Here is a 24,925-nt window from a genome sequence, read left to right on the forward strand (position 1 = left end):
CTGCCCTTGGGCGTGTGGGCTGTCAGCAGGATACCTGTCAGCACCATGCACAGAGCTCAGGGAGGCTTAGAGAAAGAAAAGCATCTCTCTGCCTGCCCCCAGAGCCTCTGCTCCAACTGTGAAGCAGCACTTTCTGCTCCTTGGTGCCCGTGGTTATTTACAGAGCCTGGTTCACCAGGTGACTCAGCACTGTGAGTCAACAGATTCCAGCCGAGAGCCTGCAGTGACACAGAGTGGGGCATCTTAGTGGGGACCATCCAGCAACAGCACCTGGTGAGCAGCACCAGACTCTGGCACAGCCCCCAGGGACTGCAGACAGTCAGGTCATGACCTGTCCTGAAGCTCCTGAAATCCGTAAATGAATTGCTGCCTGTCACCTAAATATGGGGACACTGTAATGTCACACTGCATGTCCCGGCTTCTTCCGTAATCCTTGGGGATTTAGGGTAAGTTCAACTGACTGCAACACTGTCCTCCATGCACCCCCATCACACTCCAGAAAAGAAAGTCTCTATCCACACACGAAATCTTTCCAGACACAGCAAAATTAACTGGATGAATTAATGAAAAGCGTTGACAAACCTGCAGCGAGCACTTTCATCCCCGATTTTCCATTAACACCTCTGATATCCACAGAGCTGCCCTGGCTGAGTGACTCAGAGCAAGATGCAGGAGAGATGTGCACAGTCCTGACTGCAGTTCCCTCTCCTCCCAATTTTCTCATCTTTTCATCCACCCCCACCCTTGGGCATCTTCTGTTTGAAGAAGTTCCTCGTAGCCCTTGATGGCAGCGCTTTAGTTATGTCAAAAAAAGCACACAGAAAACACAAATAAGGGTACAGCTGGTTTTTGACTGGGCATGTGTAGATGAAGCCACACAACAGAGATATGAAGCTGGTGGGGAGAAATCAGTCCAAATCAGACTGGTACCTCCATTAATTTGAAGCTTGGAGCTGAAGAGCATCTATGCAATTTTCCTCCCTGCCCATGACTCCCCAAATCCTGCACTTACAACGTCTGTGGGGCACCCAGCAGGGATGCTCAAGGATTTCAGCCAAGAACAGTTTCAGATCAGTAACCTTAAAGGTTTCTCAGCTTTGCAGCTTGTGCAGCCTCTCAAAGAGGAAAACAAGTCTTGAATAGGGGCAGACCAAGGTCCCCTTCTCCCAGCATCAGTGTCTATCAGCACCCAAAACCTGGGCTGCTTCATTAGAACCCTTTAGCAAACCCAGTCCTTCTCAGTTGCTGGTCCAGAGGTCCCTGCCTGCTCCCCTACCCACCAGGGGGCTTTGACAGGCAGATGAAGGACATGACCCAGCATTTTCTCCAACAGACCTGGGCTGCCGCCTTCGCACGAAACTCATTGCCAGTGGGTAGGCAGAGACACTGCCCTAAACTAGAAGTGATGGGTCTGACTTTCAGCCGTTCTCAGCACCCACATCTCCGGCTGAAGGCAGCAGCAAGGGTAGGGGCTTGGGCACCAGCAGGCTGCAGAGGAGGAGGAGACACTCTTATCCATTCTGTCAGCTCCTTGACAGCCCGACTCGCTCCCCTCCCCAGTCTTCGCTGACATTTCAGAGCACCACAGCTCCAGTGGTGCCCAGAGGCACCCTCAAAAACAAGGAGACACACAAGGACAGCCCTTGCCATGAACAGCTGGGAGCCTCCCGCTACCTTGCACGCCCCAATAATTAGGGCACAAAACAAGTCCTAATCACTGCTGGAGAATGAAAGCTGAGGACACCCCGTACCACTTTGCCTTACACACACCAACACGCTGACTTTTGCAAGCAGAGAACCAGAAAGGCCAGTGCTGATGTTACTTAACCAGTCTGCAGCAGGCCTGGACCAAAGTGAGCTCCACAGAGCTGGCCTGAGGTCTGTCCAGTCCTTGTGCTCAGTTTAGAGCCCTGCCTGCCCCAAGATTTTTTGCCTGCCAGCTGCAAGCATACTTGTGGAGAGCAGGGGATAGATGTTAAAGCAAAATGTGGGCACACTTTGGAGCAGCATGTGGCTCCCTGGAAGGACCTGAGGGTTAAACTCAGCAGAACTGAGTCCAGCAGAGGTGCAGTTGTTATGCCAGATGCTCATCAAAGCCTCTGTGAAAGGATGTGGGTTTAAGCAGTGTAGCCAAAGAGTGGATTTCATTTTTTCTATGCAAAGCTAAAGAATGTGAATTTGAAAAAAGCCATCTGAATTTAGTCACCCTTCTGAGCTATGGTTTCAGTAGGGAATAAACTCCCAGCTCCTCAGTGACTGGCTGCAGGGACTCAGACTCTGCAGCATCCCACTGGAGTGGTAGCAGGGTCAGTGTGGGACCCCTTGCCCTTCCCTGCTCATACAGCAGGGGGGAAAATACCTTGGCACAGCAGCCACACTGCCCAGTGCAAGCAGCTCTGCCCTGGCACATCCTTCCCAGCCCTGCTTGGAAAAGGGACATGCCCATTATGCTAAATATGACATCTGAACTGCTCTAATTTAAGCAAGAACCAAAACAGCTCCAGGCAACAGCTGGAATCCAAAGGCTGACAGAGAGGGTGCAGCACCAAATGCTGCTCCTGGTTCACAGTCCATTTCATCCACCAGATGCTGAGCTCCACTCGTTAAAGAGACCAATGTTCTCCCTCTTAGGACAGGGAAGAAGAGATGAAAGAACAAAGAACTTCAGATGGCAGATTACTCACCCTCCCCACTCGTCTGTTAGGTCATCTTAGAAACAATCAGACCAGGCGAAGTCATTACTGCACTATTTTTGTATTAGCATCTGCTGCATTTATCTTCTAATACCTCCATAAAACCAGATAGGAAGGGCCCATCAGACTGTCAGCAATTGTATTTGTTTACAAGGGAGTACGGGAAGTACTGGAGTAAGTACAGAATATGATCTCGATACTGAGGTTGGCTCCAACCAGCAGCACCCTGAAGCTGCAGCAACACTGAGGCATCAAAGAGACCAGGATCAGTCCCGTGACAACAGGCAGGACAGCTGGGAAGAGCCCGTTGGATTTGGGCCTGCTCCATGCCTCATCAGTACAGTTAACAGCTAAACTGCATGTCCAGATTCAGCACGGCCAGTTCTGAGGTAACAAGCAGAAATGACACAGTGTGAGCCAGTGATGGCAGGCTGAGAGTGGGGAAGGAGAGCAGGGAGCAAGTGGGACTCAAAGAATGAGCCAGTTCAGAAAAAATATTGCTGGCAAACAGCTGATGGGACCCCAAGAAGTCCTGTTCATAGTGCCAATTTAATATAGTTCTTTTTCTTCATCTGTCACCTTGGGTAATCAAGCATCACATCCTCTGAGTCAGTGACAAATGATGGCCTCATCCTGCACCCTCACCCCCAATTTTGTTTGTTTTAGAGGAAACGGCCCCATTTCATGCTTAATAGCCACAGAAACATCAGACTGGTCGAGCTTCAGAAAATTTTTTAGTTCTTAAAACACAGTAACAGTCTGGGCCTGTTCTCAAAAGGTGACCTTCCTGAGCTCGCATGGCTTAGTGGCAGGGCAGGGAGCAGGACACGCATTCAAGGGCCAGAAAGGCAGGATCAGCACGGTGGAACTCAGCTTTTACGTGGAAATGGCAAATGAGAGAGCTGGGTCAGCAGCTCTGTCAGCTGGGACACTTCCCGGCTCCGAGCAGAGACCTGTCAAATGGAGACGTGTTTAGAGAAACTCCTGAAGACATGAAACAGCTCCCTCGGAGCAATGAGAACTAACAAGGTTCTTTGGGACACCCAGACTCTAAAATCTTGCATACGCCAACCTCTTCTCTCCCTTTTTGTGCCTATTTCTCTCACCCTCCCCTTGTCCAGGGTTTTGAGACAAGGTATTTCATGCACAGTGAGCCTGGAAGGAGTAGATTGCTTTTGAAGTTACTCCCAAGGGTGAGAACAGCTAAACTGGATTAAAAGAATAAAGTCATTTTGATTTTGCACTTAAAAGACAGGTAAATCTGCTTGCTCACTAGAAAACGTGAAGCAAGGCTCATGGCCCCCACCAAGCTGAGAATATCCAGAGTATCTCCTGATCCCCCAGGGGCAGCACAATGGCATCAGGCCTGGAAGATGCCTGGGCAGGGGTGAGGACAGAGCATCACCCTCCCCCCTTGAACATAAGCACCCAGAGAGGGACACAGGAACAAGAGTGTATCGTTTGCAATCATAAACAGCCTGAACCAGGAAAAAAAATCTACCAAATAATGACTGAAAATAAACAATATCTGGATCAAACCCAACCAGCTGACCCTAAAAGATCAGACAGGTTTTGTTTGTCAGGGGTATTTCTAACAGCCAGTAAAAATAAACACATGAATAAGTAAGTATTTTCGTATATGCTGATCAATACGTGGCTTGCTACTGTAGGGGTTTTTTTTCCTTCCACCCAGCAGAAACTCATGACAAAGGAAAGCACATCTCATTTATGAACTTAGCTATAAATACTTTTGCTAACTGCCATTTAGGAATTTCATTTCCTGCTTGAGCAAGTCCTGTTGAAAGAGGCAATTACCAAATTTGTTTCTAGTTATAGAAATAGATGTTTGTCACTGCCCACATCTGTTTCGACAGACAAATTGCCAGACGCGGACGCTGCAAGGAGAGCAAGTGTTCCATCCAGGGAGGGCTTTGCCACCTCTCCAGAAAGCTAACGGCAATTAGGGATGGGGTTTCCGATTCCAGCTTCCTTTCAGCCCTGTCTCCCACTGCATCGGAGCTGCCTCGCACCGACAGGGCACCTGCAGCCTCAGTCAGCCACTGCCACCTGCACCACGTCCCACAGTGCTGGAGCCTGCTCCCTCCTCCTGCTGCTGCTGCTGCAGAGACACCAAGGAACATGGGATTCACTTGTCACCAGGCCCACCAAAACAAGGCAACTTTAATTCTGGAGGTCACGAGGACCCGGTGCACTGCACAGAAAGGCAAAGCAAAGCATCCCCCTCGCCTGCAAAGCAGTGAGATGGCACAGGCTGTCCTGCTCCACGTGGGACACTCACAGTGCAACAGCCAGTGAAGATGGGGGTTTACGGCTGCCATCAGCAGGGACCACAGCCTCTCCCAGCTGAACAAATGCTGTATGTACTGGGTTTTACCAGGTCTCTCTCCCCGATGTCCTCCCTTTCCACTTTCCTCCACTCTGGCTGTCCCCTAGAAATTTTCCATTTCCACTTATTCTTGGGAAAACCACTTGTTGGTCAATTCCCAGCATACTCAGCCACAGCCCTGTTGGAGCCCACTGTGTGTCAGGTGCCCCAGTGCCAGCACCCAACCCCCATCATGGTGCTCAGCAAGTCCTGTGGGAACTCGAGCAGGGGGAACCCCGAGAGGGACACAGGGACAGCAGCAGTGCCACAAACACGACATCATCGACCCTCACCAACACCCGGCTCAGGGGACGTGGTGGAGGCACAGAGAAGCCACAAAGCACCACGAGCTGCAGCCAGGGAACCTCTGCTCCTACAGCATTTCTCCTGTGTGAATGGCTCCCCCTCATCACCTCGCTTGGAGCGAGGAGCCCGTCAGCCTTTGGGAGCAGTGCCAGGGACCCCATCGTGCCCCCGCCCCGAGGTTGTAGCTCCCCTGGGGGCTCCAGGACATGCACCCTGGGGCAGCAGTGCCACAGGGGCTGCCCCGGCTCGCAGACGGGTGTCGAAACCCAGATTGAGCAAGTTGGCCAAAGCCACACAGGTCATGACAGGGCTGGAACAGCGACCGGATTTCCTCAGCACGGTCCAGGGCCGAGCAGCGGGAAACGCTCCCTCCTCTGCCACTTCCTAAGCGCCGTTATCATCTGCATCACTCTGCAGCTTCTGCTTACCAAAGGAGTGACCTTTGGCAAGGTAAGTTACTCCCATGGAACAAGGACAATCTTAAGTTACAGACATAATTATGCATCGCAGGAAAAAGAAAAAATATGCAAAATGCATGCAAATGCCCAGACACACACACTGCATCTGGTCACCTCGGGATTCAAGTTCAGCTCTTGAACTGGTCTGAACTGGTCTCCACCACCAGATGGGAGCGAATGCATGTGCACACTCTCACAGAGATGTGAAAAAAAATTATATTTATATATATATATATATATACACACACACCAGAGTGAATGGGGGAGGTGAGTACAACCGCCCCAAATCTGACAAAATTAAAGGTAATAAATTTACTTCCACCTCAGCTGCAGCAACAGCCTGAGAAAGGTTTTAACTCCCACAGCAGATCTGCTGGGAAGTCTGTTTCGTTGGGAGGGTTTGCATGCCCAGGTTTTAGGGCGCATACAAAGAGAAGCCCCATAACATGCAGAGTGTGGGGCCAAGAACAGGGTTGGGCTCCCCTGCTCTCCCCTAGCATCCCCATCCCGGGCTCCCCTGCTCTCCCCGAGCATCCCCATCTCCATTTCGGGCTCTCCTCCCCATCTCCATCCCGGCCCATCTGTGTCCCTCCTGCCGCCCCATTGTCCCGCTCCCCCGTCCCGTCCCGGCGCAGCCCCAGACACACGGGGGGGCTGCGGGGAGCCGACCCCGGGTCAGCCCCCACAATGAGCTCGGGGGGAGGCAGCGGAGCCCCGGTTGGCCCATCCCGGCCGCTCCCGGCCCGGCGCTCCCCCGGCACCTGCCCGCGGGATATCCAGGATTCGGGATACGGGATGCGGATGCGGGCGGCAGCTGCCCCGCGCCGGGCGCGGGGCGCTCGAGAGGGTGGGATGGGGGCAGAGCACCGAGGGGAGGATTATCCATGGACACAGCCTGTCCCCTTTTCACTGAATTTAACAATAAAGCAGTAGCTATAGCAACGGGGTTAATTAATGCATCGATTTGCATAACTAAAACTCCCGCACCCATTCAAACCTCGCTGAAATGTTCATTCTTACACCGACGGAGCGCCCGCGGCCGGGGACCCGCACCCACACCGGGACACGGGGGTGCGGGGACCCCCCCAGCTGTGCCCGCTGCAGTGTGACCCGGGAGTAACCCCCTCCGCACACCTTCATCCCCCCTAAAGCACCAGCATCTGCAAACCAGCACGCCAGAAAGAGCAGGAAAACGGGGGCTGAACTGTCCTTCAAAAAATAAAACAAGAGGGGAAAAAGTGATTTTCAGGGATGGAGGGAGTAAAGCGCATTCGGAGGCAGACGGGGTAAGGAGATAGGGAATGTAAAGGTTTCAGACTATCGTATAACCAGAGGGGGAAATGTCTTCTCACCACAAACATGCATCTGCATGATGTCTAGACAGTCATAAAAAGGGCAATTAAAGTACTGCAGGCTGCAGTAAGCCAATGTCTCCTCTCCCAGTCTAAACAGTTGAAACATACTGTACTAACTTCGAAAAAAAAATATATAGGATAGGGAGAAAAAAAAGACAAGTTTGTAAGGAAAAACGTTTTGAAATTCAGTTTTAAATAAGCCGGTAAATTAATTCAACCTTGTCACATCTTTGCCTTATAACATATCAAATATTCCGCCTGCGTCCTGTCTAGACTGCGATAACAAAGGGCATTTAAAGCCCTGCAAGATGCGCTGACAGAGTAGCCATTTAAAGATGCAGTATTGCTTTCTCCATCTAAAACGATTTGTCAGATGGAGTTAAAATGAAAATGATAAGTAATCACTCTGGTTCACAACCATTTCAAAAGAAAAAAAACCACAAAAACCCCACAGCTCACAGATATAAATCCCACTAAAATCATTCCAATGTATCATTCCAGTGGGATTTGTCTGGTTTCTTTTTTTATGGCATTTGCTTTATTTATTTATTTATTTTATTAATCTGAGATGTCAGGAGCTTTCTGCAGCACATGCATTTCTAAATAGGAGTGTATTAAGTTTGAAAAAGCCAGCTCCAAGTTTTAACTGTTTTACTGTCATAAAATGATAACTCGTGGAGAGACACTATCATAATCCCAAGGGTTAAATGAAAACAAAAAGTTTCTTTTCAATGTTATTTAAAAACAAAAGAACAATCTACATTACATGAGAAAAACTGGTCAGTCCCCATCACTGACACAGTTCAGCCTGGTTAGTCCCTGTCCTCAGGAAAGCAAGAGAAAAAGGAAGCTTAAAGCAAACTATGTGTGTGTGCACAGCGTTGTTGTTTTTACTGAGAAAGGACCGTTTTCTGGAAAAGGCAAAACAAGATATAATCCTGTCTAACACAAAAAACATTCTCCTCCCTCTCTGAGCTTTATCAGCTGTTGAAGAACCAAAAAACTCAAAATAAAATATATAGACAAAATAGCTGATCTGCTGAACAGGATGGCTAACACTGCTCACGACAAAGCCAGTGCCCACAGGCCAACAGCACCCCCGGGACAATGCTTTTACCCAAGTGCAAGACTGGCTTTAGAGACTGTTTTGTTGTGCCATGGCATGACCACGTGCCCCTGGCAAGGGAAGGGGACCAGGCTGTGCCCAGCCCCGGGTCCAGTTGCACCATCCAGTCCCTTCTACCGGGGGGAGCCCATGGTGGGAGTCACCCCTGGAAGTTCAAAACGGGGATGAACTCAGTTCTTCTCTGCTCCTCACCCTATAGCATCCCACTACCACCTCGTCTGCACCTCCCTCTGTCTCCCAACTCTTGTTTCTTAATTATTATTTTAATAAGACTGTTTCCAACTTCATTGTTCATTCCGCAATAGCCCAAGGGCTACAACTGTTCATTAGACAGAATTTCTGCTTTAATTGCACTGACACAGATGTGTAGGTTATCTGGAAGAAATTACTAAAATGAGCAGTAAAGAATGGGGCTGGATGCTTTTCTTCCCTTATGGAGAGTTTAATTTAACATTATTTCCCCCCACGCCCCATACAAGCAGCATCATTTGGTGCATTGCGGGTTCACAGAGGAATTAACCCCAAATTGTTCCCGCTGCCGTGGTGCACACAGGTGCACTATGCTCCCAGTGCTGCATGAGGATTTCCACAGGAGAAGAGGGGCAGGTTTGGGGGCTGCAGGGTCTCCACCACTGCGAGCAGCATGGCCCATGTGCCCCAGGCAGTGCAAGCCGGTGACATTCACCCAAGAGCGGGAGCATCTGGGATCATGGATAAAGCTTTGGGGATAAAGCTGGGCCACCACCACCCAACGTGCCCATTCCTGCACCAGCACTGCAAGTGCCAGGGCTGGGGTGGGAAACAGGCTCCCTTGGTCCCCCCTCACCCTCTGCAAAGAGGTAAATCACCAGACACCAAAAAATGTCATCGCTGCTGCTCAACAGCGCCCGGGCTTCGCACCCGGCACGGCTGTGCAGCTGCCAAATCAGCCATGGAGTTCACATGAACTTCCTCTGCAATTCATGTTGGCCAGAGCCAGACACATAATAGCCTCGGATTCAGGGAGAAAGAGCTGCCAGTGATATTTCTATTTAAAACCCTCTATTTGAGCTTCATAGACTCATTCTTCACACGTGATACACGCACACACACACGAAATGCAGAAGTGAGCCAGATTCAGAAGTGTTTCACTTCACCAGGAGCAGTGCCTAATAGCAATTCCAGGTTTTGGCTCTCTGATATTATTTAATAGATTTTAATTCAATAATAAAAAGCATGAACCTGCCAATTTTTTTTGGTTATGTCTTCTTGCCAGGAAGAAGAAAAAAGTTGCTCCCAACTTTTAACCGAACTGTTCTCTCCTCTTTGCCTCCCACCCCAAGCAAGGGGCTGCAGCACAGAGGCACCTCCTGGCCAGGGGAAGGCTGATGCTGCAGAAGAGCTCAGCCTGCCAGGGTGGGCTGGGGCAGGGGCAAGGGCAACAAGCAGATGCACATGAAGCGTTCAAGTCTCATCTCTAAATATGTCTAAAAGCCACTAAAAACTTCTCCTTCAGCCAAACCTATCCCTGATTTAGGGAGGGAGAAAAAAATCCCAAATGCTACATGTTAAAAAAAGTCTGCATTAAGCAAAAAAAACTTCCCTTTGTTGCTAGGGGACTTACTTGCTTTGTATCTGCTGAAAACCTTTAAAATGCCACCATTGTATTTTAACAAAACCCCGAGACTGAAGCATCTCATGTGCTAAAAATCAAGAGACAGAGCACATCAGTTCCATCTTTCCTTTGCAAGTACTTTGCTCAGGCCTGACTTCGTTTTGTATCTTGGTCCTCGATGCTTTTTGGCAGTTTGCTCCAGACTTACTGGCAAGGGCTAAAAGGTTTCTATTTAGCTGGTGTCAGCTGAGCATCTGTGCCGGCAAGAACTGGAGTGGGGGTGATCCCGACTGCATTTCAAAAGCACATTTCTTTTTGGGAGCTGCCACAATAATTTTCAGTCTAAGTGCATTTGGGTAGTGGGGTGACTCCCTCCGGAGGGGTCCCCTCTGCAGAGCACTCGGTTCTGGGAAGGATTCCTGGCCAGCGGAGGGAAAAGGAGCTGGGAACGCTCCCTAACCTGTGACCCTGATAACAAAAGGCAGGGAGACCGTCTAGACCTCCAGTCTGACGGGGAGTGAAGGCGAGCATTGTGCTGGGGCTGCCTCAGACAAGGCAGGCACACAGCGCTGCGGGGCAGGAGCACGAGGCGGTCCCAGCTGCAGCCACCGACAGCATCGCCCCAAAAACCCACCGCCTGCCCGGGGAGGGGGGGCACGCACAGCCCACCCCTCCTCCCCAGCGCAGGGCTGAGTTTTCAGGGCAGCTCCCAGTCCCCAGCGCAGCTGGAATCAGTGGAAATGAAGGAGCCCGTCCGATTTCCAGCCTGACCAGCCCCGGGTTTCCCTTTGCCTCCGTGTATTTCACACATACAGTCCTCACGCTACTGAACACACTGATCGTGCAATTCTAGCTCCGTGCAGACTGCCAGCAGGGGAGAGCAAAAAAAATATGCTTCCTTCCACAGAGCCTTTATTTTCTTCCCTCCCTGTCTGGCTCAGTTAAAACGGGACAAACCAAGACATTCCCACTCTGCCAAGCCCAGAGATCAGCTCAACATTCAGAAAAGCTGAAGCCGAGCCCCAGCTCTGCCACATATTTCTTGTGTGACCCTGGACAAACCCCCTGGCTTCTCAGCGTTGAGGTCCTCACATATAAAAATATAAATACCCTAAATAAATGCTGGAGCGAATGGCAGGTTACTGCCGGGGAACTGCACGGAGAGAAAACAAAAGACCTATTAAAAGCCCTCAGTTCATCTCTGCCAGAGAGAAAACACTATTACCCAGTACTTAAAAAGATGCATTAAAGGAGAGAGTGCATCCGCGGGGGGGGGGTATTAAGGACATCCCCGGCAGAGCAGTGAGGGGAAGCACTCCGGGCCAGCTGCCCCCCATGTGCCCTCAGGGCAAGGACTCAGGCGCTCCCACGCCCCGGCCATGCCCTGACCATGCCACTGCAGGGATCAGGAGCATCACCTTGCCCTGAGCACACCCAGCACACAGTGGGGCTGGACCTGCAGCAAAACCTGCCAACCTGCAGGTCAGAACTCTGGGGAAAACAAAAACCATTACTTTCACTCTTCCTGAAGGAAAGATAAGTACCTCTCAGAAACTGGGTTTCCTGCCAGAAGATGTGCTCCAACCTGGCTGTACAGACAGGTCCTGTCTGCACAGGACACACTGTGACCCATGGTGGCACTGGTGTGGTACCACTCTGGGCATCAGCAGTGCTCACTGGCCCAATCTAGACCTTTGGAGTTGCAGTGTGAAGCTGAGCAAAACCAGCCTCAGACCCTGAGATAGTTTTAATAGCCATGAAAAACCCACCCCCTTCTGATTAGAGGAGAAATATTAACAGCTGATGGTGAATACAGTGAATTCAGAGCAGGAGAGGAGTTTTGTTATCCTGGCAGCCACCTGATGCCAATCCTCAACTGCATACCCTACCACGACCATACCTTTCTACCTGAAAAAAAGGTGAGGGCCAGGGAGTTTCTACTCCCCCTGCCTCCATCGCTTCCTACCCCATTTCCAAAACATCACCTCTCCTGCAGCAGCTCCTTGCTCAGGTGCTCCAGGTCCCTGGGACCACCAAGGCACCAATGCTGCCCACGGAGCTGGGAGCTGTGGAAGGACACTGTGTGGTGGCACCAGGATGGGATGTCACACACCTGCAGTCTCGGCAGGGTCCAGCCCCAACCTCCTCACAGCCTGGCACCTGCCATGGCAGCAGCTCTTCTTCTGATAACTGCCTGTGATTTATTTTGGTACACATGCACAGGGAGACTGAGAGATCCTACACTGGGATTTTATCAGCAGTATGCAGCTATGGAAACAAACCCATTTAAGACTAATATAACAAAATGCCTAAACCCACAACAATAAAATAAAGAACGGTGCGTATTGTCATTTTCACAGGGGAGCACTGCAGTGAATGCAGAGCACGACCCAGCTTCTCTCAGACAGAATTCACCCAAACCTCTAAGAAATCACGTACTTTCATGTAGTTACATGTTTAGTTGTGTGAATTTTGTTTTCTGCAAACCCTCCACCCTGCCCTTTGATTTTACAGAGTTCAAGGACGGCATCTCCTCCTAAATCAGATGAATAGCCATTTCAGCCCTTGCTGAGAGTATTCCCTCTTCCCTCTCCACATCCATTCCCAGCCACTCTTTGTGAGAAGCAGGACAGCAGACACAAAACCCAGCAGAAACTGCAGCACCCCTTTTTGCTCCATGTGCAGGGGGAGAATGGCAGTGCCTCACCATGCTCAGCCACATTGATCCCTCTCAGCAGGAAAGAGAAGGATCCACAAGTCATTTACAGAAATCCAAGAGTCTGACATCCAAACCAGAGACACCCCAGAGTTACCAGGGAGATGCTGGAATATTTAAAACACCCAAGAAAAAAGCCCAAAGAAAGCTAAACCTTCCTTTTGAGTCGGTCTGAGGTGGCGCTCCCTGCCCAGGGTTGGTGTTTTGCCCTGCCATGTGCAGGGCTTTATCCCAGGGATGGGCACGGGCATCTCTGCCCGGGGGTCCCGGCTCTGCAGGCAGCACCAGGGCGCTCCGGGAGGAAGCGGATGGTGGAGGTGGCGATGTCTGGGAACGCTGGCCCAGGCTGGAGCTGCAGACAAGGACCCAGACAACAAAGGCGAGGCAAAAAGCCGTCTGATAGAGGCAGCCCCGTCTGGCAGCCGGGTCTTTCAGAAGCCCGGGCATGCACTGATGTCTGCAAGCACAGCTCTTCGCTGGGCGCACAATTAACCCCGCAGCAAGATCCCTAAAGTGTCCTACAGCACACTCCAAATAGCATCCATCTGGTAAGATGAAAAAACCCAAAAAGTACATGAGCACGGCAAAGGAGCAAACAACTGGAGACTGCAGGGAACGACTCTACAACAAACAAAAATTATGCTTAATTTTCTGTTATTTATATTATAAGAAAACCGCATGTTTTCACTTGCATCTCTGCCTCCCTCCTCGAGGCACAAACACACACACACACACAGAATGGGACAGGGAAGACCAGGGAAAGCAGGAAGAGCAACACAGCCAGAACACAACCCCACTCACATGCCTTCCCAAATCACAGGACAAGAGAACGGGTGCGAGTTTTACAACAGTCGAGTGACAGCAAACACCTTTTGCTGGAGCAAAAAACGCCCCAAGCAGCTGCTCAGAGCACTGTGAGCGACACTGGGGCTCCCTCTGCCCGGCTTACCTGCTGAAATCTTAAGGCATTAATATAAAATAAATACAAATAAACCATTGCCTGCTGCAGGACGGTTTCCCTACGGACTGGTGTGAGTGTCCCAGCACTGGGGCTGATCCCAGCCTCTGGCTCCTGCAGTTCCCCTGCCTGATGTCTGCACCAAGATAATGCTGTTGGGGGACCGGTGGTGTCTCACAGCTTTTTTGCATAAATAAGGACTATTCTGCTGTGAAACCAAATTCTGCCATCAGGCTCGAAACAATGCAACCGAAATAATTCTTTTTTTGTCTTATTTTAGATTATGACTTTTACTAATTGATGCTTGATAAAAGCCTAATGAATGATCTGTAGGCATTATAAGCCCGTTAAAGATCTGAGCGTCGTTATAAGCCAAGGTCATAAGCTCTATTGACTTCCCAGGCTCTATAGCAATTGATTAGCCATTTATTAAAATCATTTCTTCACCACTTGTTAACACTTTATTTTGCTGGTCCTTTCCCAGTAGGCTTGGGACTCCACATTTGAGCAAAGACACTTTACTTTTGGGGTACTGTCATAAACTCGATTGTAAACTGAGAGACAGATACACAGATGTTATAACAATGTCTTTTTAAAACAGCAAAAGCTATTTTTCAAACAGGTTCAGCTCAAATCCAGCAGCCTGGTTCAACAGGGCTCCCAACACCTCATTTTGTCTGCTGAACACAGGTAGTTCCAGCCACACTCAAGGGAAGTCTCACATCCCATGATGTTAAAGGGTTCAGACTGTCAAACTACTTTCACAAAATACTATGAAAGTTTCTGTCCTCGATGTAGTGCTGCTCATTAGTTTGCCAGAGTATCAGCAAATGGAAGAGTACTGGTGCTTAAAAAGACATTCAGCTTTTGAAGATGGTTCTACATTGAACAGCAAAAGGAAAAAAACCCCATCCAGGATTACCAAAGTGCAGCCAGGTACAGATAGCCAAAAAACAGAAGGTTTGCACAGTCAGCCACTGAAGACAACACTGCATCCCCCTCTGCACCCAAACAGCAGGTACCTGCTGCTCTCGGGGCCAGGCAACGTCCCACCCGTTCCGTGGAGTGAGTAACCGGGGTGTTTACGGTACAGCAGCTGCAATCATGCAATCAGCCTTCGTAATTAGATCTTGGCAACTCTTGAAATACTTCACTTACCCAGTTTACCTGGAAAGGTGCGACCTAAACATTCAGTGCCTGGAGACATTTGAGAGAAAAACAGAAAGCATCCGTCAGTGATGGGAGCCACCTCCGACCGGCTGCAACACACCCCAGCTCCCTCCTGGGGACTCGTCCTGGCAGAGCTCCCCCGTACCAGCCGTGGCTGACACCTGCACCCAAACCTACCACCTCCAGGAGGAACAAAGCCACCCTGAGCCAGGTGCCACCACTCCTGGTTAGATCCCACATGCTTTTCCCACACCAGATATTGCTGTACAAGGCCCCGTTTCTCTCTCGCCCACATGGACCTCCCCAGGACCACTCTCCTCCACCCATAGCCATCTCACCTTACAGAGGTTTGTGAAGTTTCTGTGATCACTCAGCCCACCCCACAGACCTCTCTGCCACATTCAAGAGTGCCAGACTGCCTGCCCATGGCCCCGGGGCAGCACTCTGCACTTCAAAGCACTGGTGGGCTATTTGTCATGTCCTGTCTCCTCTGCAAACACTGGTAGCTGAGCCCCATATGCTGCTGAGCCTGGGTGAAAGCTCAGGGTCTCCTGACACCTCATCCCCCAATGGGGGCTGTGAGGTGCTGAAGAGGAAGACCCACAGCAAAATCTTGCACAACACCCCAGACGCAATGCCCAGTAGATGTATTTTCAAGTGAGGAGAACAAAGCAGCCAAGAGTTTGCAATGAAAGACAGCTCATGACTTCTCTCTCACCCATCAGTGAGCAGTGTGTGACTACCTGCAAAACTGAAGGGGTTATGGGATATGGACCCTCCCGAACCCCCCAGCACAACCCCAGTGCCTGACAAGCTGTGACACTGTGGGCCGGGTGAGTGCTCTGAATCCCCCAGGGGCTTCACTGAAGAAACAGGACTTTTTTATGAAGCCCATAAGAACTGTCTGTCACTGATAATGGTTAATTGGTACTAATTAGTACAGTCTGATCTGAAGGAGTCCTACTGGCCTATAAAAGTGGCCTTTAACCCAACAGACAGCAAGTGTGTCACTGCCAGACACACCAAGCCAGGGCTGCAGACACACCGCACGCTCCCACAGTGGCAGCAGAGCAGACTGGGAGGTCCAAGGGGTTGTATCAACACATCAATGCTCCCAAATAAAGCTTTAAAAAGCCACCTTCCACGCACCTGAGAGGACAGAGATAAGCAACTTTCGCACCCCAGGAAAAGATTGAGGGTCAGAGAGTTGCTGCAAATTACCGCTGAATAACAAGGGATCGTGGGCTCGGCTCACTGAGGTGAAGTCAGGCTGATTCAAAGGGATGAGTTCAGACATTGCAAATCAATGCTTCACATGCAGGTGTTCAAAAGTGACCGTGCAAGAGTGTGGTGTCACCTGAATGCACATGGGCTCTGAGAGCCTCCAGGCCCTTGTGCACCACCACCACCACCCTGCTGGAACGGGCACCGACACCGACCCTGACGGGAAAGGGAAGAAAGGAATTCTGCCGAGCCAAACACCGACGTGTGGCAACAAGCTCGGACCTCCTCCTCCTCCTCCTCAGCCAGCTCGCTGCACAGAGCCTGAAAAGGGGTGGGAGGCTGGAAAGGAGTAAAAGGCCATAAGAAGACTCGAGGCCAAAAAGGGGTGGGAGTCCCAAAAGGAAAAAGTAAAGGCTGAGAACAAGTGGACGCCAAAAAAGGCTTGGGAGGCCCAAAAGGGTGTGAGTCAAATTTAGACGTTGAAAAAAGAGCCCCCATGTCTGCAGCTGGTTTGATCAGGATCAGCTTTTCTCTGGTTAAATTTCCAAAAGGGTAGAAAGCAACATCTCTCCCCCCTCCACAGCCCAGGCAATGCCCCACTGGTGCTCAGCACGCAGCACTGTGCACACCCCAGGTGTGACACTCTGTGCACACAAAGGCACATCACCCTGTCTCATCATGCCTCATCCAAAATGTTTGGTGATGGTCTGGGATGTGTGGGAGAAACAAGCTGAACCCTCTGTAGCCAGGCAGGATTTTGGGATGCTGCTTCTCCCCTCTCTCGGAGCGCTCCCACCTCTCCCATCCTCACATCTGCCCTTTAGGTTCAGCCACTGCATTTGCCAACTTTTTAAATGCAAATGAGAACTGGCACATAAAGTCAGTGCTTTAAACCTGACCAGAGCCACCCTCAGCTCTCCTCCCTCCCTCCATATATGCATAACTTTTTTTATGCAATCGGCAGCAGGGAAGAGATACAGGGAGTGGCTGAGCCGTCGGCGCATATTCCCGGTGGATCGGTGCCTGGAGCCCTTCTGCAGCCGCAGTCCTGCCAGACGGCTCCATGTGAAGGGTGGCTCACACTGTCTGCCTACCAGCAGCAGCAGCAAGGAACCAGTAATTACACTGGCTGGACCAACACCTGCTCGTGGTTTTGTCTTACACTGTTTGTGCAACCCAACAGGCTGCCAACAAAACAGAGATGTGCTTCGCCTAAACAGGTGAAAACATGAAACAGGGAACGGAGCTGCCGTGTTGGTCCCACAACGCCTCTGTGCAACACATGCTGGAAAATCATTGCTGGTTTAGCCTGCAAGAAGGCTGCAAAGCATGGCATGCACTGAAAAGACAGGTCTTAACTGTGGGAGGAGGGAAAAGGGCTGCCCGTCCGCATAGCCCAGCTCCTGGATCCAGCCCCACGCTGGTACAGGGCACACAGATGCTCTTTTCTGGGTACCAAAACAGCCTGGCTGGCCAGGAGAGTCCTGCTAAACTGAGCACCCCATGTGGGATGATGGCATGCAGGACATGGCAGCCCTCCCCACTCTTCAGAGCAGAGCTGCTCCCCAAAAATCCCGGTGCCAGTTCAGAGCAGAAGTGCCCGTTCCCACACCAGGGCATGGGCAGGGGATCCAACCCCGCACAGTGTCTCTCACTCATGGAGCTGGAGCTTGGCACTGAGGTGGGAAGGGGAGGGTGAATACCCTGAAAGACCAAGAGCAAAGACTCCAAAGGAACACTTGGACCAGCCTCAGCCTTCCTTGCCTTTCTGCATGGCAGGAAAGCCGGGATCATCTCCAACCCCACCAGGTCACACCCAAGATATGCTCCCCCCTGTCCCATCAGCAGATGGGATTTGTTGTAGATGATTTGTCCTGGAATAAAAACATCAGCCCCACCTCTTGCAGCCTGTTTACTGAAAGCCACTAAACATTAAACAGAGGCAAAAAGTGTATCCCAGCAACATCTGGAATTTATCCCTTCTTCCTTCTGCAAGAAAAAATAAATCACGCTCTATTCTTTCAGAGAAAGAAAAGTGATTATATAGAATTATAATGCTGGAAGAAGATAGAGAAGAGCAGAGATTTTCTTTGAAACGCTGTTTGGACAATTAAAAAGGGACAGTTTCAAAGAAGCAGCAAATCCTATCTCAGCTTCTTCCGCCCTGTCTCTCAGTGCCAGGCTTTCCTCCCATGTGTTGGCTAAGACACTTAGGAAAGCAACAGATTTTTTTCATCCTTGCAAGACCTTAAGTAAGCTAGAAAGAAAACCAGCTCTAAGGCCTAAGTGGTTAAAGATATACCAAATAAAAAAATTATTCTTCCAATTCCTGCCAACGGGATTCGCAGGTGCCTTGATTTCTTTGGGACCAGCTTTCTTAAAGAGGATGGGTCAATCCTTTCCCAAGAGAGCCAACACGCCGTCTCTCCAGACAGAAGAATGGAAAGGCTTTAAATATTAAAATAGGAAAGACTATCGGGATTAATATGAGGATGCAAGGTCAAAATGAGATTTCCTCCATTTCCTCAGGCTCCTGATCCCAGAAAGGCTGGGTGACAGCCCCACAGCATCACCTGGTCCCAGCCACAGCCAGGGAAGCCTGGGTTCAGAGGGAAACCCTTCCCAGCCTTCCCGAGGGGGGAAGTGAAGCAGCCGCTCTCATGCCAAGCCCACAGAAGTGCCTCCAGCTACTAAATTACCCAACAACTTAAATGAACTGCATTGATCAGCCTGGAAAACAAAGCTGCAGCTCTTGGCATGTGCCCAGTTAGGAGGGTACAGCTGCATTTTTCACCTGCAAGTAGTTACAACCATAGTAAGAGACATCCCTTTCCCAGGCCTGACGCCCCTCCCTGAGGGGAAAGACCAAAGGGCAAACACAGGCAAGAGGGAACCACTGCTCCAGACACCCTTCAGACAGAGCAGAGCCTCAGTAAATGACAGGTGCGTCCAGTTTTGCAATCAAGGGCAAGGCTGTTCCTAGAACAAGTCCCATTACTTGAGCTCCTCAACCCCCATCTCCTCGGCTGCACTGCTCCTGGACTGGATGCAGGATTTCATCAGGACATTAAACTCAGAAGCTGTAAAATCACTGTGCAAAAACCCAATTATACCTATTTTCGTAACTGCCAATTTAAGCTTGTATTTAGGTCCCCTCACATACCCCTATATTACATAAAGCATTTCTTCCACTTGAAATGTAGCTTTCTAAAGGCCATTTTGCTTAATTTAATAGATGCTTAATGTGGGTCTGCAAATCTCGAGAAACGCAACCAAGGAAGACACACGGCTGCGAGATCCCCTCCCGAGCACCCAGCAAGAACAGGAGGGGATGACAGGCATCTCCAAACCCATGAACCTGCTGTGACTGGAGTTCACTTGTGGTCTGAAGAGCAGCAAAACCCCACGGTCAAGTCAAAAGAGAAATTCCTGAACATCTGCGCGCACTGTTAACTCCCTCGAGACCACCCAGCGCTCCAGGGGCTGCACAGCAGGATGGATCCTTCCCTTGCTGCACAACCAGGAGCTGAGCTGAGCCCACTCGGGCATGCTTCCCTCAGTTTGGAGAGAGCTGCTTCCTGCACTTCCACTAAATAAATGCAGTCATCTTTTTTTCTTTCTTTTTGTAAAAAGCTGCACTAATAAAAAGCTCATAGCGCATCTATTAAATCGAGTCTGTCCATTACGTTTATTGTTCCTTACGATTCAGGCCTGGATGGCAAGTCAGTGGAGGTTGAGAAGTATTTATCAAGAAAACCCATGAGAACGATGAGGATTAAAAGCTGTCAGCAGGACAGGACATGTTTGTAACCCTGTAGTTGTTCTGCACATGGGACCTCCATCAGAGGCCTCTGCCCCCTCTCCTTGTGTCTGAGCCCATCTCTGGCACATCAGCCATCACCTGCATTCCCAGCAAAAGCTGAGAAAGGTGCAGTGTGTATATACTGCTACCAATAAGTCACACCAGAGAAATATAAACCACTGATTGCATTACACACCAGTGATCAGTATCATTAAGTGTTACACACCTCGTGTGTGTGTTTGAACGTGCTGGAGAGGGAGACACTGAACTCGAAAACACAGCTTCCCATTAAAGCAAAGTCCCAGAACAGTAATAGAAGTGAAACAATAAAAATGAAATTTCTGCTTATTATATGGGAAATAATTGCAATTTAAGATCATTTTCCTCTCAATTGTATGAAGCAGGTGTCCATCAATCACGTTGTTTCTTAAGTGTCCTAAAGACATCACTGAGCAGGCCAAGGTACTTTCAGAGCTCAGTGCTAAAGAGCCTAATCTGTATATGCTATTCCAAGTTATTGAAGCCAAGAGACCACTCTTGGTAAGGTGGAATAATGGGGGGAATAATGAAAATAACAGAGAAAGAGCAGGACTTGCTCCTCCAGAAAAGCAGCTGAGATATCTGCCCTTGCAGCCTCTGACTGACTCTGGAGGAACCAAGTCTCACTGCACAAATACTTGGGAAGAGCACAAGGAAATCCAGCCCAGTTTCAGGCCTGGAGCAGGCACCAAGGACAAGCCCAACCCTGGGCCATCTCAGCTGCTCAGCTGTGTGTTTCACCCTGTGGCCCCAAGAGTCAGCTGGGACCCTCAGGACCGTGGGAAACGGCCCAGGAGGGTGTGGGAGGCGCAGGGCACAGCTCTGCTTTGGGGGGATCTTCTGTTTTTGTAAGAAATAACAACATTAATCATAACATTAAACAGAAACCACTGAGGGGGAGAATTTCCAAGCTTGCTGAGCCCAGAGCCCAACCCACAGGGGGACAGCCAGCAAGCGGCCACAGCAGGGCAGCTTCCCTGGGACTCGTCCTTGGCAGCCAAAGCCACGGATGGAAGTGGCAACAAGCAGAGTCAGGACTGTTGTAGGACTCAGGCTTGGAAATGTTAGTCTTAACGCTCAGCGGTTAGATGTCTTTTGGGAATTCATCCAAATGGCACTGCTTCCTTCCCACTTGCCCTGCAGGTAAATCTAGCATGTGGCTTACACAATCTGTTGACTTAAATAAAGCAAGGGCAGAAGAAGAAAGCTGTTCAGACATCAGGAAAGACTCATCAGTCCTTTGGGCAAAAGTCTGGGTCACTTCCCCCTCCTCAGCATACTCGGGGTGTCAGCCAGGGCCCCGTCCCCCTCTGAGGGAGCACGGGCAGTGAGGGTGCAGCAGAACCGGTCACAGTGCTCAAAACATCAGCAAAAAGGACAACAACGACATGTTGCCAAATTCTTCCATATTTTTGGCCAGCGATGATGCTTCAATTCAATTTAGAGAAATTGGAGTCCATGAGCTCTGTGTTCCAGTCAAGTCCTCTGAAATCAAACACAACTGAGTTGTGACTGTACGGATCTCTCAGGGCTCAGGGAGATGGGGCCACAGCCACTTCCAAACAGCACTGGTCCACCTGTGCTTCCAGCTTGTCTCCAGAGTAACACAGCTACCCTGCAGATGTGGGATGTTTCTAAAGCACTGAGACCACTCCATGCTCTGCAAGTTCAAGATCTTGCTGGATGCACATATTTCAGGTTCAAACCCAGCTGCAGTGTGCAAGGTTGAAGAGCAGGCAAGTAAGGGGTCCAGAGTGAGCCCACCAGCAGTTCTTACCCCTGTGCCTCTGGAGGCTTCTTGTCCGGCTATTTCCTACTGCTGTTCTCAAACTCCCTCCTCCTCACAGTCAACTCCAGCACCAGCCTTGAGGCTCCTGCACTCCTGAGCATGGTAGGAGCAAACAGACTCCCCCAGAGCAAAAGACTAAAACCTGAACGGAGCAATTCTGACAGAGCTGCAACCAGGGATGATTTGTTATCAGTTACAAAGGGAAAATGAATTCTTACAAATGGGACGAAAGCAGAGGAAGGCTACCTTGTCAGATACTGGTTGTTTTCCCTCTGAGATTTTACACCACTGAGGATGCATTTGGAAGGAAAAATGACTCACCTCCACCTGTCTCTACTAAGATCACACAGCCATTCTACCTTGTGTGCCAATGACAAATGCTACTCCTGATCACCAATACAAGCTAAGTAAGTAAAAGGCCAGATTCTGCAAGTAAAGCATAAAATGACTGAGGTCTGCCACTACAAATACTCACAGTGCAAGTTCCAGTCTAAAAATCTTAAGGAAGGTAGAAGAGCCTTCCACATCAGTGAGGATGGTGAGCTCCTCAGGAGGCAAGCTAGACACTCAATCCATCTCTTGTATCAGATCTGCGTTAACATTTAAACAGGGCCTGCTGTTGTGATCTTTAGCAAGGAGCAGATGTGGTTTTGAGTAATGGTTAGCGTTACTTAACCGGTTATATTCACCAATGTAATTGACACCTATTCCATCATCCTTAATACACCCACTTCTTTCTCTGATACCATAAATAGATTAGAAAAGTTTCTGCAGATGGCCATGACCCCATTTGTTTGTGCACTTAGCCATGTATGAATCACTCTTGGCTTGTAGCAGCACTCTGGAATTACTGAAAGATAACTAGTCGGCACAGACACCAATAAATGAATCATGCTTTCCACAAGACCAAACCTTTGGGCTTTTACAGACTCCAATTACAAAGTAAGAAGAAAAGAACAAAGAAATTACTCAGTCTATTTGCACAAAGTCATGCAGAGTTGATTCACAGTTTTACAGAATTATTACTGACAATCATTTGTAGGGGGTTAGAGTAACAAACCAGCTACTTTACATATTGGACAGAATGAAGAGATGGAAAAAAAAAAAATCCCCAAACCATGTCCTGCATATATTCTTTGAAAAGTAGCATTGATTTTGGTGCCAGTACCTCTTTTCATTCTTGGTATGCTCCAAGCCTGGGGGTTAATCAGCTTTCATTCGCCAAGGCTAAGTTCTGCCTTGCTGGGTTGCTTGGGCCAAGTTTGCAAATGTGGGAAATCCTGTTGCACCTGCTGAAGTGCACAAACCTCACGCCAGCAAACCATCACAGGCACAATCCCTCAGCTCTACAGCCATCAGCAGGGTCTCATAAATGGCTCAGAGAACTGCCATGTGCAAAAGCACTCGCCTTTCTAGCTGCACATTTTTGAATGTACACTGCAAGTGAAAAATTACCCAGTCTGAGGCATTTTATTAAAGATATGTGCGAGACTGAAACCAAACACCAACGTGTGAACCACTTGAAAGCGCTGTGGACGTCCACCAACACTGACAACTTGTGAGACAAGTTCCCAGTGCTGTGCAAGGTATCCTTATGTAACACCACAGCCCAGGACACACCAATATACACCACACACAGCAAAAAATACACCCTCTGCTAAAGGGAGCATCAGCCTAGTCCTGTAGCAATGAGAGACTGGAAGTCTGACTACTTGGACAGACAAAGGGACACTGATGGATCGTGACCTCAGTGATGCTACTTCGCTGTATGCAGTGAAAAAGTAGCATTAAATCAAAGAAATCTAAAAGTAAAGGTGGATTTGATGCCAACCTGAGCCTGGATAGGGACAAGTGTGCTGGTTGTAGCATCTCTGAAGTGATCAAAGTCACTGACAGTTTGGGAAAGGATGTAAATTAAACGTACACACAATGCTATTTGTCTAAGGGCTCCCAGTGATACCACCCTTTACACGTAACTGAAGATCCAACTTCCTGAGTGAATTTACCTTGGAAATTATATGTGTGCCCTGTTTTACACTCCTGCTCCACTTGGTCCTCAAGCAGAGAGGAGTTGCCAGCCTGGTACAGCTAAGAGCCACAGCTCAGGAGAGGCCAAAACCAGCACCAGAACAGCTACCACACAGCTCAAAACTAATTTGGGAAAACTTGTTTATTTGTTCTCATGATTGAGGCTTCTGATTTCTGAAGCAAAGTATAGACTCCACCCCAAACTGGCTACAAGAAGGAAAGGTGCTATACAAGATTTACATTAAAACCTTAATAAACATTACCAATTCCTACCCCTCTCCATTACTACATAAATTAAGGCAACAAGCTCTCTTGTATAAGAATATGTAGGCGACAACAACCTTCTCCCTTCAACAGGAGTTTATCTGAGGATGCGCTGTAGATAGAAAGGAAGGAAAAAGATTCCCAGTAGGATTGTCTTTAGAAAGCTTGAGTCACTAGAACCACGGTCTCCAGGTGCAGCACAAGACTAAAAAGATGAGTGTGCTAAACAGTAATGTGTCCTTCAGAAGGAAAAAAAAAAAAAAGCTAAATCAGGAACCTGCAGTATGAGGTGGATGCCTGGATAAACACTGTACAACAGACCGCAGCAAAAATGCTAATGCAAGTTTAGTTTTCACACCAGAGAGATTTCAAAAGATTTGCAAAGCTTTGATAATATTTAACATCTTTACTAATTTCCTTTTTGGTGCAATCATAAATTTACCATGGTAGCCAAAAGATCTGGGATGAACTACAAGTTCTATCTGGCTCCAAAGCCAACGAGAATAATGTGTGCTGTTACTATTTTCTCTGAAAACATACCTCTGCAAAACTGACTCAAAATGAGAAAAGAAATTGTGAAACTGTCATTACAAAGAAGCATTTAAAATGCAGATCAAAGTGCTGCCTTAGAAGCTGTATTCCTTGCCAAATCATCAAAGCTCTCTTTACTCTCAATAGCTCCCCAAATCCTCTGATTTGGATGATAAATTCCTACAGCTGAAATTTATCTCCTTTAAAAAAAACCAACAAACAACAAATCAAACAAAAAGCCCAAACCCCACAACTCCTCTTTATGGTTACAAACTACTTCATCAACCAGTTGATTGAACCACTTTTTGTACTACTAAATTAACTTTCACAGATGTGTTTATGCCTGTGTGCACACACAGACAGTGAGACTTGCTCGGGTATGGAAAACTTGTCAGCTCTCAGCAGTGTGTGTGTGTGCAGGGTCTCACCAGCTCTCAGCAGTGTCTGTGTGTGTGTGCAGGGTCTCACCAGCCCTCAGTGGTGTCT

General features: G+C 49.1%; 1 protein-coding gene across 3 annotated transcripts in view; it reads right to left on the minus strand.

The window, feature by feature from the left end:
• Positions 1-24,925, minus strand: part of PMEPA1 (prostate transmembrane protein, androgen induced 1) — a 48,679-nt gene that overhangs the window by 18,205 nt on the left and 5,549 nt on the right. For 2 of the 3 annotated variants that reach the window (XM_027645980.1, XM_027645979.1), the window contains exon 2: positions 14,751-14,789. The exons of the other annotated variant lie outside the window; for it this stretch is intronic. In XM_027645980.1, the coding sequence (XP_027501781.1) occupies positions 14,751-14,789 (39 nt within the window). The remainder of the gene's footprint in view (positions 1-14,750; positions 14,790-24,925) is intronic. 3 annotated transcript variants of the gene reach the window in all.

Source organism: Corapipo altera, unplaced genomic scaffold, assembly GCF_003945725.1.
Source record: "Corapipo altera isolate COAL_440 unplaced genomic scaffold, ASM394572v1 64, whole genome shotgun sequence".
Taxonomy (NCBI): domain Eukaryota; kingdom Metazoa; phylum Chordata; class Aves; order Passeriformes; family Pipridae; genus Corapipo; species Corapipo altera.